Genomic DNA, 19,741 nt, shown 5'->3' on the forward strand with positions numbered 1-19,741 from the left:
TGGTGACACATGATGGAAATCAATACAGTCAAAGGTATGAAACTCACTCTGTGATGATGAGGAATCCACACGTAACAAATAAATATGTAGTAGAGATAACTGATATTTAAAACACAAGAATTAGTAACACTGACTTCCTAATGATAGCCTAAAGGTTTGAATCTTGGTTTAATAATGCATTATTAACCTTTGAGAGTCAAAATGTATTTTAAAATATTTTTTCTAAACTTTAATGCAGAAATAGATGTTTCTTAATGAACATTCAAAACCCACTTATGCCACCCCCCCACAAAAGTTCTCATCCACAAGTCTAGGAAACTTGATTTAATAGGGACTGCATCCAGAAATCAATACTGATATTTTTAGTTAATTTAAACAATTGAACAGCTGTTTCATGGATTTGTTATTGATGCATGTAAACATATAATTTTACATAAACCATAACAGTTTCACACAATTAACAATTAGAGTATCATAGACAAATATTAAAATGTCATATACCATACATAAATAATCAAAATTTACACACTACAAATAGAATTATTCACCATAAAAAACCAACAAAAAACAACTATCAATTAAGTCTCATACTTCTTTATTAGAACAAGAGAATAAAGAATGATCAAATGTGAGCCATCAGTCTGGTCATGACATCTCACCAACAAAGGTATTTAATGACTTAACATGATTATACATGGAATAAAACACCATTAATAAAAACATTATAATCATTAATCTTGGACTAACATATATATAACAGCTGGTGAATGAAAATTACAGCTGAATCAATAAATCTCATGATAATAATCAATTATTTGACATATTGCTATCATTATCATTTTTGATTAAATTCAAAGTTGTTCAATTTTACACATTTAGTGCCACAATTCACAAAAGTAGCATTTCTGATTATTATTTTCAACTATTCCAATGATCCTAGTCTCAGAATAATCAATTAGTTGAATGCAATCTAGTAATAAGCTTTACAATTAACTAAATTTTTACTAATTACCCAACAATATGCAACAGAAAAGCTTGTACTTTTTAAATCTCACACTTAAAATAACACATGCACAAATTACCTTCAAACATCTTTTATACTATAACTTATTACATCTTTGAACTATAAATAGAAGAAAAATACTCTAACTTTCGTGTTTGATCACATCAACATGCTTATAAGCAGTCCTTGTTGTATTGAGAGCTCCTTAAATAACAAGTGGTGTCAAGATATAAATGGCAACTAGTTGCAGGTTCTTACCTTTATGTTTTATCATGTCAATATGCTTATAAGCAGTTCTAGCTGCATTGAGAGCTCCTTCAATAACATCATCTGGAGAACCAACAAAAGTAAAAACTGTGCGGTTAGTTGATAGACTACAATCTGTGTCCAAAAGGTCAACTCCATCTGTGTTGCAAATTGATTCAGCAATTTCTTGAATGATCTAAGAACATCAAAATTAACAAATTCAGAGTCCAACATTATTCATTTTACCATTAAAGCACGGAAAATAGTTAAACTGAAGTCACAAATTTATGTGTGTGTGTGTGTGTGTGTGTGTGTGTGCATTGAAATTCAAAATGAACTACTATCAAATAAAGGAGATGCTTTTCTCTATCTTTATGCATGACTTTATATGCTTAAAGTTTCAAATTTGTACATATAAAACAGCTGCTTATAATTCATTCATTAAGATTAAAATTAAAACCTAGCATCAATATTAAACCTCATATAACAGACCACAATGCTATTCCACTAATTACAATTTACATAAACTATGGTACAATTCTTGTTAAATCACCAATGTAATTTATTATTCAATTAAAAATTGGACTGATATGTTCACAGATTTTCTACAACTGAACTATTTAGTGAGTGAAGGTTTATTATGGACTGCAACAACTTTGGAACAATTGAATCTTATTGGATGAAAGTTAGTAAATGATACTGTTTTGAATTATTTCAATTATCCACATAAAGATCTACTTTTATCAAGATGGCAAAAACGTGCGTCATGATGACATACAACAAAATAAGAACTTGAAAGTGACAAAGTGAAAGCATTATGATGTCACAATAAATCAAGTGGAGAGACTGATGAGTGAAAGGTTATCACAGAAAGATATCTAGGGTGGTTCTGAAGCAGAGCAGTGCTTCTTAAATATATATCTGTAGCTGGAGACTTAGTGGTAGAGCTGTTAGTTAAGAAAGGCTGCTCACTTTTAAGCCTGCACATCTGTTCATATTTGGTTATATTATGTTTGTTTATGAGGCTCTTCTATTTAACATATTTCCCCAAGCAACTTGTAGATGAGATAATTAATTGTGTAACCTGTGGGAAAGTGTGTGTTATTATAGCAAAGCCACATCAGGCTATCTGCTGTGCTCGTTGATGGGAATCAAACCCCTGATTTCAGTGTTATAAATCTGAAGACTTTCTGCTGTCCCAATTGCGAACTGAAATAAATTTCTCATCTGAGATGAGAGATACTATTATGATAAACTTTAAAGGCATTGGCGAGAACTGAACTCACAATCTTCTGTTTACTAGACAAGTGCTCTAACCAACTAAGCCATGGCACCATCTGTGAGTTGGTTGGTTTGATGTTTTATGGTGCAAGGAAACAAGGCTATCTGCACTAAACATCTGGTAAAAGGTTAGACTTAAAGTAAAATTAGAACAATTCATAAAAGGAAATTAAGGTAAAACAAAACAATGTTTAATTTTTGTATTAAAAAAGCATAAATAGCATTAAATCCAATTTTCATCTAGTCTACAGTGGTAAGAGAAAAACTACAGTAATACAAGTTGTAAAGGACTTTCTGTAGCATAATTGTAATTATCATAACTCACCAGGAGGATTAACAGGTAAGTTCAAAAACCACCATTAGTCACCTGAAGTTGGCCTTTCCAGTCCTGGTTTCGAGTTATTTGATGTGGCCATTTTTAGAAAGTAATAGAAATGTTAAAAGACTTGTAGCAAAATTTCAAGTCTTAAAGATGAATAACAGGTAGTTCAAACAGCAGCATTAGTTACCTGAAGTTAGCCTTTCCAGTCCTGGTTTGGAGTTATGCAACATTAGGACCATATTCTAATTTCAAATCAAACTACATCTACTTTGATTCTTAAAAGGGAATCATATTAAAAAAGGTCAAATATATAAATTAAAAACATAAAATAGCATTAAAAAGATTAATGGCCTTTAAAAACTAAAAACATTTTCAAAGTGGACAGTGTCACCATCACCAATAACACTAACATTACGGATAAACCTTGAGACAGAACATGTTTAAAATGGTACCGTCACTGAGTCATAATGAAGGCAAGACAGTATAATTTGGCTTATTGTAACCTGAGTGTTACACAGAAAACACACTGGTGCACCAGTGCCAATTAAAAAAAAATGATGAGTTAAAAACTGTGACCAATGCATAGTCTAGTTAGAACAACTTTTTCTTTCCAATCCTTATGGAAGTAAGACTGCCAAAGTCCAATAGAGGGTTTTATTTTGAAAAGCTAATTTTCATGTTTTTCACTCCAAGTTGACTGCCAATTGGCAGGACCATAGTCCATGTATGGAACAGGCACAGCAGTAATAGTGCTAGAGCAGATAGATTGAGCTGCAGTGACAGCAAACTCGTTCCCACGAATACCAACACGGCCTGGTATCCAGAAAAACTGGATAGAAGTAGATGTTAAAGAGAAATGGCCCAGTCGGTTTTGAATATCTGCGAGAAAAGGGTGTGAGCAAACGTGAAGCGATTCCAGGGCCAGTAGAAAACTAAGTGAGTCAGTATAAATAGTGCAGTTTGAGTACTGCTTAGCTTGTATGTGATCCAGAGCAAAAGAAATGGCATACATTTCAGCAATGAACACAAAAGCTGTAAAGGGGATTCTGCATGCAACCACTGAACTACAACAAACTATTGCAGAGCCCACACTGTCATCTGATTTTGAACCATCTGTATAAATAGGAATGGAAGGATGGTTTGAAAGATGTTCAGCAAATAACAGACATGATTTCTAATCAGGAATGTCTGCTTTTCTCAGATGACTTAAAGATAGGTTACATTTGGGGACTGTAATAAAGCCATGATGGGATGGGCTGACCAGTGGATACACAATGTTATCCAAGGACAGACCCAATTCATTCAACTGCCCCTGGAAACTAAGGTAAAAAGGAGCAATAGCAGATCATCTATTCTGAAAAAGTATGGCCCACCAAAGAAAGAAAACACAACTCCAGGTGGGATGCTTTGATAAGGAATGAAGTTTTGAAGCATATAGTAAAGACAACTGAAAACAGCAGAGGTGCACTGAAGGTTCATGAGACTTTGTGAATAAGCTTTGAACTGGGGAAGTGCAGAAAGCCCCAGTACAGAGGCAAAGTCCTTGATGATGAACAGGATCCAGCATCTTTAAGGCCAAGGTCCTGACAGAACCATAGACCAGTAATCCATAGTTGAGTTTTGATCGAATAAGAGTATGATATACCTTTAGCATATACCTTATACAGAACAGTGATCTGCTCCCCAAGTGGTGGAAGCAAGGACATGGAAGATGTTCAGTGCTCTTCTACATTTGACCCGTAGCTGCTTGATGTGTAGTATAAAGGTCAGCTTACGGTCAAAGATAAGTCCTAACAACTTTGTTTCAGGAACAACATGCAGCACAACTTCACCAATACAGAGTTCAGGATAAGGGTAAATACCCCATTGGTGGCAAAAGTGCATGCAAACAGTTTTAGAGAGGGAGAAGTTCAAGCCATTTATTGTGGTCCACTTCAGTAAATGATTGAGGGCAGTCTGTAGCTGTTGCTCAATGTACCTCAGGTTCGACGACCGACATGAAATGTGAAAGTCGTCAACGTAGACCCCCTTTGTAACAGTAAGAGGGAATTGTTCAGTGATGGCAGTAATCTTTATACCAAAAAGTATGACACTCAGAACACAGCCCTGAGGGACTCCAAGTTCCTGTCAAAAATAATTGAAAGTGTCAAACCCACATGAACTTGGAATCACCTGTCCATTAAAAAACCTTTAATAAAAATGGGCAAATAGACACATAACCCACATATATGGAGGTCTTGCACAATGCCATATTCTTGATAGTAATCTATTCTTGATAGATAAGAATCTGGAGAAAGAAGCAAAAGTGCAAGATACCTGGCAAAAGCTTTTACCTAGAGTATCGGTGGTGCTCCAGATATCAGCTACTTCCTGGTCATCAGAGAGCAAGACTGAGAGGAGGACAGAATTATATTACCCACTAACCTATCAAATCTTGTCCCATATGACTTTGGAACTGGTGGTAGAAGATATGCTAGTTGTGAACTTAATTCAGTCCTACTGGCTTTGATATCTTACCCAATGAGCATGTGTATGCACAGGCCTGCTGGAAAGCTATGCAATGCGAGAGTGTGGGATACTTATGAAAAGTATCCCAGGCCCATTTTTGAGCCTTCCTCACCATGTGGCAGGCAGAATTCCACCAGGGACAAGGATATTCTGGAAAATGTATTGAGGTTTTATGAACACACTGAGCAGCTGCTTGTATAATACAATCAGTTACTGCTGCCACACAGTTGTCTATTGATGGCTTACAGATGATGGCAGGATCAAGTTCTGTAAGAGCAGTGAAAGAGGGCCAGCTTGTTTGATCTACCTTCCAGCAGGTAACACAGGGTGGGTGACACTGATCACGGCCAGTCCCTCTCAAAATTATAGGAAAATGATCACTGCCTAATGGATTATTGTCAACCTCCATTAAAAGTGGGAGAATAGTGAAGAGGAGCAAACTGAGAGATCAGTAACAGGAAAGGACAGACAAAGTCCATGAAAATGAGTATAAGAACCACTACTGAAAGAGAAAGGTTGTGATCAGAGAGCATACAATCTACAGAGCAACCCCTCCCATCAATATCAGCACTTCCTTAAAGGGGATGATGTTCATTAAAGTCTCTCAGGATTAAAGAGGAGATGGCAACTATTTAATGAGAGCATCAAAGCCTGATTCATCATAGGTCTCTCCAGGCAACAGGCAGAGAGAACAAACAGTGATGGTACCACCCGAGGAAACATGGATGGCTACAGCAGTCAAGGGTGTGTTAAATGGCAAAGGCAGGATAAGCACATGCTGATCAACCAACAGTGCCACCTGTCCATGCACTTATTCATCACACAGCCTGTCATTTTTGTACAAAGAAAACCACCAAAATGTGACTGTATCTGCAGGTTTCAGAAATGTTTCCTGTAAGGAAAGACATGCAGGATGGTAGGAAGCAATCAGTGCTTTGAAGTCATCCAGATTAAAATGTAAACTACAACAGTTCAATTGTATCAAGGTGGCCATTTTATGTGTATGTAAATTGGGTGGAGAGCCCTTTTGTTTAAGACCATGTCTTTTTTTCTTTATTCAAGGGAAGTCTGTCAACCTCCATTTATCTTGCCCTGGGTCAATTGAGCAGGTGTTTGCTGTTGGAAGAGGATTCCAGCAACTGAGGACATGAAGGAATGATTGTTTTGCATCTTGGGGTGGGAGAGAAGATGTACCTGAGTAAATGCCCATATCCAGAACCAAGTGAAGTGGATCTTGAGGTTTGCTGAAATGTATCTTAGATGGGTGTTGAAGTTGATTCATCAACGTTTTTAACCATGGAGGCCAAAAGACTTTTCAATTGATTTGAGAACAATTCTTTTGGAGGCACAGAGAGATCCATCTATACTCCCACTATAGTAGTGGAAGAAAGTGCAGCTGTACATGTCTGAGATGAAGTGGTGGACAGCAACTTTTGAGCCTCAGGTTAAGTAATGTTTTGAATAATTTTCAAATGTTGCACCACTCTTTCTTCCAACCATTTAGGGCAGGAACAAAAGTAGAACAGGTGAGAGCCATTGCAATTGACACAATGAGGGCCTGTTTCACACTCATAGGCATCATGGTCATTGCCACTGCAACAAGCACAGATCAAGGAACCATGACATGATGTCTTCGGGTGACCAAACTGCTGACACTGGAAACATAGGAGAAGGTTTGGATTGTATGGCCATACCTTGCGATTAAGATAACCTGCCTTGATGGTGGCAGGCAGATGTGGTGATGTAAATGTCAGAATGAGGACTTTGGTTGGCATCATAATTCCATCTTTGTGAGTGGAGATATGTCTCACTGCAGAAACTCCTTGGATGGAGAAACCAGGATGAATCTCTGACTCGGGAATGTTCTCCAAATCCCTCTCAACAATAACTCCTCATGATGAATTCAAAGTAGCATGAGGTGTAACCAATAGGTATTTCCCAATCGCCTTGGAATGTAAGAGGAGTTCACTGTGTTAAAATGTGGTTGTTTCCACCAATATGTCACCAGAGCAAAGCTTCTTTAATGACTTTGGAGAGTCAGTAAGTCCCTCTAGTCTCTTCTGAATGAAAAAGGGAGACATCTGCCATAAATATTTGTCTGAAAGAGAATGTAGTAGAGAATGAGGTATAAGCTGCATTACACATGTTGAAGATTGTTGCTCAGTCTTCAAGATGTAGTCGTTTACCTGTATACTGTTTTTTCATGTTTATTTAGAGGATCCATAATAAAAAAAGAATATTTCAGTTCCCACTTATCCCACCCACCATGGAGCCCTATGAGGGGATGCACTACAATGCCAAACAAGGACACTGCAGCAATGTCAAGGTTTCGTGAACACTATTCCCAAACACTAGCATCAGATATAATGTCCACAACACCTGTTGAGAACATCCAACACTGGTTCTTGGTTGACCGTAGCCCAAGTGGACCAGCCGATGACCCAAGGCTGCCCATCTACAGGAATTCAAGGCCAAAGTGGTAAGTTGGAATTAGACCCCTCGACCACCAGGATCCTCTCTTCCCCTTCACGGGTCACCACACATGGCAAACACACAGGTGGATGGTTCAGATTCCAGAGGAGGTAAACTGAAAGAACAGAACCTTCCCTGCATGGTCCCCTCACCACATACAGGAATCCACACTGAGGGGGCCATCTGTGGGAAAGGCCAGTTCTGATAGCAGATTCAGGTGTCTTCATCAGTTTTGCACTGCTTTTTTGTTTCTTCTACATATATGCTTGAACAGGGACACCATATTTATTACATGGTATTACTTGTTTCATCTGCAGGTGGAGTTTGTTTGGTTTGCCCTTGTGATGATAAAGGGTTTATGAAACCTTCAAATAGATTTTAACACTCATTTCTGGTGTTTAGAAGTAGTGGCAATCAACATTTTCTTCTAATGCTACATAAACACACAACAACCAATTAACTAGCTGCACACATCCTTGGTAATGGTGAATAGTCAACACTTTGACAGCCTTAATGGCACTGACAGTCAATAGACCTAAGATCCAAATAACCAACTGGTAGCACTGCAAAGTGGCCAATTGTTCCAGTAGGTTCTATAGTCAAATATACACATACACACATAACTTTCCTTTTTTTTCTATTTTGCAGAACTTTACATGTGTGATTAATGAACGATATTCACGAAGAGAAATTAAGTAAATTACACCCTGCTTCTCCACAATATGTTCTTGAATGTTTGCTGTGAAGAAAATAATAGATTATCTTTGCTATGCTCACCTGTTGATTTTTATCATTATCAGAATTATTGCTAAGCCACTGTAAAGATAGTTTCTTGAAAAATATATTTTATGAACATCAAACATGTCAAATGATTATGCTCATCTCTACAAATAATTTGAAAATTCTTGAAAAATAAACAAGACTGGCCCTGAGGAAGCCACAATAGCAAACTGTTGGATGAAATAAAAGTCCCTTTTTTATTTTTAATCTTTATGTGAAAAGTAAATATTTTTTGTTTTCCAAATTTATTAACAAATTGATTAATAAAGATTATATTAGAACAGGGATTAAGATATCAAACACAGGGCCAAAAAAAAATTACTTCTATCATGGACTCTAACATTTTGTGTTAATTATAAAACGTTCACATGTGAATAACTTCCTAAAATTTTATTCCTGAAGAAAGCATTGCAAAATGTTAAAAAATTATTAATAATAATAACAATAAAAAAATGATAAAACAGTCCAAAGATGAGCATTACAGTACAGTTAACACAAAATGTTTTATTTCTTGAGCCACCTAGGTTCATGAAGTCTTGTGGGGAAAAAACAATTGGTTTCAGTTCTAAATATAAAATTCAGACACTTCAGGAAAGCAAGAAGACTTTACTTTTTTATACTATTATTGAAGTTTTATACATTTCAGCAGAACTACAAACCATTTCTTAACACATCAACTATGTGGATATTCCAGATGCAAAAGTTTTTACTGCATTCTTGTAAAGTGTTCATATGAGTAACAAAAAATGTATGTGTAATTACTAAACTTGGACTAACTGCTTAAAATAAAGCTAACAGTTACTCAAACATACCAATGTACATATATTTTGCTTTAGGAAAATAGAATGTAAATGGAAAAAAAATGTCTGTTTTGTTGCAAGCATTGAAAACTGTAGTGATAAAAAACACAAATGAAAGAAAGTAATGACATAAAAATAATCTTGGTTTATTATTTGTTGTTTTTTTGTACAGCTGTAATAGTAATAACTTGTAGCTCTTTATTAATGAATATAATCACATGGAACATGTTCAGAAATTTAGTTGTTTTCTAACTGATGAACATCAATTTTCATCATTATTTCCCAGAATTATTATTATTAGTTTCCTTCCTAAAGTACAAAAGCTTAAGATAATTTTATTCACATTTTCAAAAATAACAAACTGTTTGTCAGCACATATTTTATTTCTATAGAGAAACTGATACTTGAATATTAAAAATTAAATATACACAGAAGTCTGAAAGACCAAGTTACATGTTCTTAAATATATTAACCTTTTGTGTGTGTGCACACAACTTATGAAATAACATTACCAGATGAGGTTGGATAAATGTTGAGTTACATCAAAATCCTGTTAAATTACTTAAAATATTTATAAGTTTTTTTTGCGTTCTTAAAAATTGAAGAGTGATCTTAATGGTTCAGCCTTTTTATTTTTTTTAATCAAATTCATGTTAATATGTTTTCAGAAGCCATAGTGATCTTTAATGATTAAAGTTTAATTTCAAAATGGAGTATTTGCAGGCCCAGAAAATGTATTTCTCAGAGGTTACATTCATTACACCTTAAAAATAAAATCGCTCATCAGTCTCCAAACAGATCACGATTCCTAAAACTTAACGTACAGAAAAAAAGTCAGTACTTAACACAGCGTAATATATAAAACAGTAAATATCTTATCAAGGCTGTGGTTAAGACTTGACATATCTGTACTACTGTTAGTTTAGTATTACATCTTAATCCACACTCACCTCTTTACTTTGACCTTCTGAAAAATTGGGCACACACTCTACGACTTTCACCTTCATTGGCCCTAACGGATGATTTCAATAAGTAATAAACGTGTTGAATGATTTAGTATCAAAATCTAAAACTCTCTAAAGTAAAACCTTCGAACACAAAAGCAAATAAGTTGCTTCTTCACTCCACTAGCGAGTGATTCATCGAATAACCAATTCCGTATGCTAGGTGAGTGAGGTCAGTGACATGGAAGTATCAATATAATTTTGAAAGCTGTGTCAGAAACAAGGACCAACGGAATAGGAAATAAACATTATCGTTCAAGGATTGGATTATTATTTTAAATAATATTTTCTTTGGGTTAATTGACAACAAAGTGCTAATTTTACTTAAATATTTGTTTTCATTTAAGTGAAAGAAAGTTTACGCGGGTTTTCGCTAAGCGAGTGAATCACTCCTCAACCGGTTTCGGGAAGTTTTAAGAAAACCATACAGTACATACAGCTTATCATTATGCACTATAGGGGTATAGCACTTCAGAAACGTGGAACCAATTTATCACCATTCCAACTTAGAGCTGTCACTTCTCACTTTTCTTGTACCGGAATGAAACGTACTATGCTAAATATGTGAAAAATCGAGTATTCCACATCATAATATTAAGTTGGAATTAAGAACCATTTTAATTCGAAAGTTATTCTTTATAACTAATCAGGAGTCGTAATTATTTGTCAAAGTTGATTCGTAGTATATCCAATTTTGTGGACCACAGTAAGGAAAGTTGAGCTGTTTGCTTGAGTGACTCTCTATGTTTCGTTAACATAAAAGAAAAAGATAAATTTCAAAAAAGGTGTGTATTAACCCACGTTTTCATCCACCCATTTACTTCCAAAACAATCCTATAATTCCTAATTCTAAAAATTCAAAAATCCTTTCAATCGCCTATTGCTAGGATAATGGTAATAACTGATCATTACCCCACATCCACTCAACCAACAATCATAAGGGTAAAAAATATATAACTTAAAATGGAACACAGCTCAAGGAGGAATCTCACAAATTATACCTTGACTATTTTTTGTTGTTTTTTTAACACTCCTACGAAAAGACGTTTCTAGTCCTGATTTCTTCAAGCCCGTTCCCCTGGCTGTGGTTTCGCTAGATAGTAGATAGGGACAGGGGAATCTCGTTAATCCATTCATTAATGGATTTAAATGGCAATTTCATTTAAATACAAAACTATTAGCCTAATATTAATAACCTTTCAAGTTGCTCTGGGGTCTATTAGGCCCCACTTTTCGTAGGAGTGTTAAATTCTCGCAAAGCTACACGAGAGCTATCTGAGCTAGACGTCCCTAATTTAGGTTTGTTTGTTTGTTTGTTTTGAATTTCGCACAGAGCTACTCGAGGGCTACCTGTGCTAGCTGTCCCTAATTTAGCAGTGTAAGACTAGAGGGAAGGAAACTAGTCATCACCACCCACCGCCAACTCTTGGGCTACTCTTTTACCAACGAATAGTGGGATCGATCGTAACATTATAACGCCACCACGGCTGAAAGGGTGAACATGTTTGGCGCGACGGGGATGCGAACCCGCGACCCTCAAATCACGAGTCGCACATCTTAACACCCTTGGCCATGCCGGGCCCCCTAATTTAAAAGTGGAAGATTAGAGGGAAGTCATCACCACCCACCGCCAACTCTTGGGCTACTCTTTTACTAACGAGTAGCGCGATTGACCGTCACATTATAACGCCCCCACGGCTGAAAGGGCGAGCATATTTAGTGCGACGGGGATTCGAACCCGCGATCTTCAGATTACGAGTCCAGCGCCTTAATCACTTGGCCATGCCAAGTTTACCGTGAGTAGTAAACAAACAACAAGAAAAAAAATTTAACACTGATACCTATCTCCATGCCCCCCGCTAGTACAGCGGTATGTCTCCGGATTTACAACGCTAAAATCAGGGGTTCGATTCCCCTCGGTGGGCTGAGCAGATAGCCCTTTGTGGCTTTGCTATATGAAAAACACACACAAACACACACCTATCTCCATTGCAAACAATAATGTCCTTTGAAAAGAAATGCATAACACTGTATGTAGCGGCAGTGTGGTATGGCTGCAGACTTACAACACAAAAAACTAGGTTTCCATATCCGCGATGGACGGAACACAGATAGCCCAGTGCGTTGCTTTGTGCTTAATTACAAAGAAAGTGCATGAAATACAACCTTTGAACAATAAAATCTTACAACATATATATAAAAAAATCTTTTTAATGATGACAACCTAACAAAACATACTCGTTAATATCCGTAACACATAAAAATAACTTATTTTAAAATATCAAACAGATCTGAGATGAAACAAAATAAAACCAAACTTTTCAACTACAGTTTAAAATAACTGTTTGCTAATAGTATAACTGATAAAAATCAAACCATGTAACATCATTAGAACTCTTTAAACCTATTATACACAAAGCCCCTCAGTGGTAAAGCGGACATCTGCGGTCTTATACCGCTAAAAACTAGGTTTCGATATTTGTGGTGGGCAGAGCACAGATGATAGCCCATTGTATAACTTTGTGCTTAATTAGAAACACAATATATTAAACACATACACTTGAGCCAAAACAGATACATATGTACACAGATATCTTAAAATGAAATTTTATCTCTATACACACTAACCTAACATTTTGCTGAAAACTTAACCTAAACAAAAATACATGTTTTAAAGCAAAATGTCTGTAAGTTTACCGCTGACCAAAGGTATACAAATACACACACACACACACACACACACACACATATATATATGTACATATGTACATATATTATATTCAACAAAATAAAGCCGTTATAAAACATAAAATTTACATATGTATACAATTTTTACAAGGTTAAATAACTAAATACAAAATCATTACCAAATATATATGTATGTGTGTGTGTATTTATATACAGTTTATAGGGAAGCTGGAAATGTTTTGCCATAAAAGTTCCGACAGCAAATCATTTAATATAGCTGTAGATGTTTAGTGTTTTATGGTAGCCTGGTATATAATATATCTGACCCTCGTAAGAGCCTTCCGAGTTCTTGTAAGATACTCTCAGATACGATACACTTTCTCCTCCAGCTTCAGTTCCTTGTACTTAAGCAGATAGTCTTCCTCACAGTTCTACAATGCCCATACCCCTTTCCAACTGGCTTCCTGATGTTTTATTCTTGCCAAAAGCTTGTAGACAGCTCTATATTTTAAATCTTTGCTCCTGGAACATTGGGGGAAGTAGTTGCCACTAATGTAGAAGCCTTGGTGCTCTAGTGGAGCCCACTATCTCAACGAGTATCTACAATTCCAGTATGGGCATTGTGATAAATACTACTTAGATCATTGTTTCTAGGATAACAGTCAGAGTCATGGAACTACATTCTTGCTTGGATGACTTCTCTTCATGTCATAACTTGTGGAAACTTTTGCCAGGATAAGATATATTATGGTTTCACAGGGGGTGAACATACATAACATGGTGCTTGTTTTGTGAAATGAAACACCAGTTGATGGGACATTTGAAGCTCTTAGACCAGTATTCTGACCTTGTTTTGGTCTTGGTCCTCTTCCTGACATATAATAGTATTGGATCTTGTGTTGGGTGAGCAGTCTGGGTAACTGCAATACTGTACATTGAGAGCTTAACAGAACTCCAACTCCCTGCCTTAGTTATCTAAACTTCTACAGTAGGTGGCAACGTCTGATGCTCTGGAGTTTTTAAGACTAGCCTATCAGTTATTTTTGCCATAACCCACATATTGATTGTGATGAAATAAATGCAAGGCCAATCCAAGCATAGTTGGAAGAACCGTAAACTTCAAAACAGTCACTAAATTCAAAGAGAAAACTATCACAATTAGTTTGTTCTTCTTAGTGTAAAGATTCAGGTTGAACAACAACACTGAAAACACTGGAATGCAACTGGAGAACTGAAAATTTAAAGAGCCAAAAGGATTAAGAAATTGATCTTAAACAGAAAAAGTCAGGATTGACAATGGAGGGTCAAACGAATTCTGTTTGTCTGAAAAACTTGGTTAAGAATGTGGGTTAAAGATGTAATATTCCCGTTATAAAAAATCTTTATCCTAAAATGATCCTCACGGGTAGAGTGCAAATAAGGAAAAATTAACCTGTGATCAAACTCATTAGATACAGACTTATTTGTGCTCATGTTCAACATGCTTTTAGAACATGATCTGTATTACCGTCAGACAGATCAGTTACTGCAGGTATCCTTGTGTATTGAGCTTGGCCTGAATCTCAGCTGTGTTCTCTGAGGTCGCAATAGCCATGACGATGGTCCAAAATTAAAATGCTGCATTCTGTATAGTATTGTCTGGTTGTTACACTGAACTGAAACCGTGTTTGCTGAGAAAGAAAAAGGGGTGGGGACGAGAGTACAAAGAAAGATACCCACAGTAGTAGCTCAAATAGACTGAATGATAACCTAATGTTTCTGACGTGAAAATTAATTAATATCTACGATTACACCGTGTCTTATTTATGACTTTTTACAGTTTCATGTTTAACACAAAGTAAGGTAACTACACCTTGTGACAAAGAAGTTACTTCTCACTTCCGATGCTAAAAGCACAGCTTCCACTTTCATGGATTATAATTGGCCATGTCCTGAAAAATGTTAAAAATATATTCAGAAAACTGTGTACTTTTGAAATTTTTCAATCTGCATGATGAAAAATATTTCATATAACCAAATAAAACATTGGACACATCAAATTTTCATTAATTATGCTTTGTGATACTTTTTATTAATATTACTTTTTATAAATAGCCTCATTTTAATCTCTCACATTTCAGTTCGATATAAAAATTATACTTTTGGCCAATACTCATGGAACACTAGTCAAATTGTGTTTTCCTACACGTTTGATACGAATCTAGCCAATACTATTATCCATTTTCATAAAATCCACTACCTGCTGAATATTTCAATGTCAAAACTGAAATACTCTAACATCCACAATGACGAAAATAATAGGTACTCTCTTTCTTCATATAATGTGTTACAGGCTAGTAACCACAGTTAGCCATAAAAATGCTTTGTTTACGGTTACCCAACCAACCCTATATAATAATCTCCAACCCTAAAATTAAAACAAAAAATCATCTCTTGACCGAACCTAATGAAAAACGCCATTCATTTAATTTTTATTTTCATTAAATTATTGCACCAGTCTGCTACCATTTTGTAAAGGATGATAATCATATGAAACTCCATCTCTGGTGTAGTTTGTCAAACCCTAAGACAATTATTAATCTCTCTCAACACGTGTATCGTCAAACTGTCCGATCACTTGAGCATTGTATACTTGATATAATTTACGCAATTATAGCTTCCAATATAGTATACATATATTCAGAAACTTACCAGATTTGCATTAAAGTTACGAGTCTTTTATGTACAAACAATCAGGTTTTTAGTGAAGTATCTTTAATAAAGACTTGTCCGTGAAAATATCGAGTTTTTTTTCCCCATTCCACATGGGTACGGCATGGCTAGGTGGTTAAGGCACTCGATTTGTAATCTGAGGGTCGCGGGTTTGAATCTCCGTCACACTAAACATGATCGCCTTATCAGCTGTGGGGGCGTTATAATGTTATAGTCAATCCCACTATTCGTTGGTAAAAGAGTAGTTCAACAGTTGGCCTTCCCTCTAGTCTTACATTGTTAAATTAGGGGCGGCTTGCGCAGATAGCCCTCGAGTAGCTTTACGCGAAATTAAAAAAAAACAGTCCGAATGCAAAATGATTTTTCATGTTAAAAGTAAAAATAGAATTCTTCATCTCAAATTTCATTTACAAAATCTCTAAAACCTCCTAAATACATTTCAAATGTTTTTTTTACAGTAAAACTTTTATTTTATCTGTTTTTTTTTTCTCCGCCCTAATTCCATTTGAAATTGGTCAAACTACCCCCCAAAGTTTTCTAATGGAAATAAATCTAAATTACATACTTCTTCTATCTAGAATGATTTAAATTACAACATGAAACTACATTTGTTTATCCGAATATTAATATCTTAACAATATACATCTATTTATACTGAAAGTTTATTGTTTTATTGTTTGTTGAACCATGTCTAACTACTATTCGCCTCGCTTGGTATGGCCAGGTAGTTAGTGCTGTTGACTGATAATCTGAGGGTTATGAGTCTGAATCCCTGTACCACCAAATATGCTTGCCCTTTCGGATTTGAGGGCATTATAAGCGACATTCAGTTCAACTATCCATCAGTAAGAGAGTAGCCAAATGAGTGGTGATGACTAGCTGCCTTTTATCTTGTTCAGTGGTTCTTAACCCCGGGTTTAGTCGAACCCCAGGGGTTCGGTGAGTCAGTCTCAGGGGTTCGGCGGAGGTCAAGACACACACACTGTGTGTGTGTCCGTTCCGTTCATCCCACTCGTATGATTCGTGACGTCATGTTCCACTTGGCCATTATTGGCTGCGGCTGATCACGTCACATCACTTGGCCTGAATATCTGTGCTGCAAGGAACTTCGTGTGCTTAGCAGTCGAGTTGTGACTGTAGTAATCGACATAATTTGTGATTTTTTCCAAAAGTTCAATCCCTTCATACTACCTATGTCGAGCAAAAACAGAAAGTGGTCGGACGAATACGTACAATATGGATTCACGTGTATAACGGAACATGATGGGAGTCAGCATCCTCAATGCATGATTTGCAATGCCAAGTTGAGCAATTCTAGTCTAGCACTGGCAAAAATAAGAGAACACTCCCTAAAGCTGCATGGAGACGGGAAATACAATAACACAGTGCTTGCTGAATTCAAGGTAAAGAGAGCCAGGTTCGATGAAAAGGCTACTTTGCCTGTTCTCGGCTTTGTACCCATCGACAAACCGATCCTCACAGCATCACACAAAGTTGCGTACTTGATCGCAAAGCAGGGCAAACCACACACTATTGGTGAAGCACTCGTAAAACCAGCTGCGTTGAAGATGGCGAATATCATGCTGGGAAAAGCTGCTGAAAATAAGTTATCCTAAATTCCTCTTTCAAATGACACTATCAGCAGCAGAATAGATGGCATAAGCGATGACATCGTGGCTCAAGTAGTTGCAGATCTGATTTCAGGCCCAGCAAAAAATTCAGCCTTCAACTCGACGAGACCACTGACGTTTCCAATCTAAGCCAGCTTGTTGTATTCGTGCACTATGTGAAGAACGACGAGATAAAGATTTTTTTTTTTTATTTTGAAGCCTCTTACAACAACAACTAAGGCAGCCGACGTGAAGAAACTTGTGGATGACTTCTTCAGAGACAACGATCTTACGTGGGATATAGTTTCTGCAGATTGTTCGGACGGAGCTCCAGTCATGCTGAGACAAAACTCTGGTTTTGGTGCGCTGGTGAAAGCTGATGCACCACACATCATTGTAACGCACTGTGTTCTGCACAGGCATGCATTGGCAACAAAAACCTTGTCTTCAAAACTGGCAGAAGTATTAAAAATTGTATTGGAATGTGTGAACTTTGTGCAAAATAGTGCCCTGAAGCACCGCATCTTCAAAGAGCTGTATAATGAAATGGGCTCTGAATTCGAGGTACTTCTGTACCATTCTAACGTTCGGTGGTCATCCCGGGAAAAGGTGCTGAATTGTGTTTTTGCCATGCATGTAAAATTAGCCCTGTTTTTTCGAGAGCACCAACATTGTCATGCAGATTGCTTCGAAAAATCTGAGTTCATTCTCATTTTAGCGTACATGGCCGATATCTTCAATGCTCTCAATCATCTTAATCAACAGATGCAGGGCGGTGGAGTCAACATCATCGAAACAAAAGAAAACCTGAAGGCTTTTCAAAAAAAACAACCGTTATGGAAACGACGAACAGAGAATGATAACTTTGCAAACTTTCCCCTGCTGGACAACTGTGTAAGTAAGATCGAAGATGTGTCTGAAATCGGAGACATTTCTGTACCCGGCGAACTGAAGCAAGCAATTGCCGTGCACTTAGATGAACTCGCAAAGTCTCTCGACGGATACTTTCTCACCAAGGAGTCATATCCAGCATGGGTGAGACAGCCGTTCACGTTTAATGTTGCGACAGCAGATGTCAATAATGAATACCTCGACAAAATCATTGAACTTCAGCAGAGCCAGGTTCAAAAGCAACTTTTCAGAACAACAACGCTCTCAACATTTTGGTGTCACCAAATCGTAGCATACCCTCGTATTGCTGAGAAAGCCCTTGAGATACTCATACCGTTTGTTACAACGTATCTTTGTGAGCAATCCTTTTCGAGGATGGTGGACATAAAAATGAAGAAATGGAACAGACTTTGTTGCGAAAATGATATGAGAGTGGCACTTGCCAAGGTGAAGCTGCGCATTTCTGAACTTGTCTCTGAAAGGCAACAGCAAAAGTCACATTGATTTGCAGTAAATATTCATTGTTTGTTTTTGGAATTTCGCACAAAGCTACTCGAGGGCTATCTGTGCTAGCCGTCCCTAATTTAGCAGTGTAAGACTAGAGGGAAGGCAGCTAGTCATCACCACCCACCGCCAACTCTTGGGCTACTCTTTTACCAACGACTAGTGGGATTGACCGTCACATTATTACGCCCCCACGGCTGGGAGGGCGAGCATGTTTGGCGCGACTCGGGCGCGAACTCGCGACCCTCAGATTACGAAGTGCACGCCTTAACGCGCTAGGCCGTGCCGGGCCTTATATTCATTAAGTTATGTTTTTTTGTGTGAAATTCATGTTTTGTTGGTTTTGTTCTTTGAACACAGTGATATTGTGTGCAACAGATGCATGGTTCATTTTGTGCACTAATAAAATATCTACTTATGTTTTGAATTTGAAAAAAATCATCTTTTATTTTTCCAATTACGAAGGGTTCAGTGAATATAAGTACGAAACTTCCGAGGTTCAGTACCTCCAACAAGGTTCAGAACCACTGCTCTAGTCTCTCACCCCTAAATTAGAGACGTCCAGCGCAAATAGCCCTCCTGTAGTATACACTTTGAGTTTGGATCAACCATAGGATGAAAGTGATAAAGTGAATTACACATGCCCACCATCCCAACACAATTCAGAAAATAACTGAGTATTGATATTAATTCCCTGATTCATGTGAATAAATTTAAAAGTGCAAAAACATGATATAAACTGCTGGCCAAAATCTTAAGGCCAATGAACATGAAGAAAAAATATGCATTTTGCGTTGTTAGACTCAACCACTTATTTTAGAAGAGCTTTGGAAAATGAAAATAAGAAAAGGGAAAATAAAAATAAAAAACTCTTTAGCATTTAATAAGGAAAATGTGAACACTATGAAATTAGCCTAAAT

General features: G+C 36.8%; 1 protein-coding gene across 3 annotated transcripts in view; it reads right to left on the reverse strand.

Moving 5' to 3' along the window:
- Positions 1–19,741, reverse strand: part of LOC143252547 (formimidoyltransferase-cyclodeaminase-like) — an 81,814-nt gene that overhangs the window by 45,070 nt on the left and 17,003 nt on the right. Inside the window, exons 1-2 of one of the 3 annotated variants that reach the window (XM_076504865.1) lie at positions 10,363–10,909; positions 1,262–1,445 (exon numbers count right to left, since the gene is read on the reverse strand). In XM_076504865.1, coding sequence (XP_076360980.1) covers positions 1,262–1,445; positions 10,363–10,419 — 241 coding nt within the window. In that variant the 5' untranslated portion in view covers positions 10,420–10,909. Of the gene's footprint in view, positions 1–1,261; positions 1,446–10,362; positions 10,910–19,741 lie in introns of those variants that run through there. The other 2 variants (XM_076504864.1, XM_076504867.1) reach the window with 2 other exon arrangements.

Source organism: Tachypleus tridentatus, chromosome 6 (genome assembly GCF_004210375.1).
Source record: "Tachypleus tridentatus isolate NWPU-2018 chromosome 6, ASM421037v1, whole genome shotgun sequence".
Classification (NCBI taxonomy): domain Eukaryota; kingdom Metazoa; phylum Arthropoda; class Merostomata; order Xiphosura; family Limulidae; genus Tachypleus; species Tachypleus tridentatus.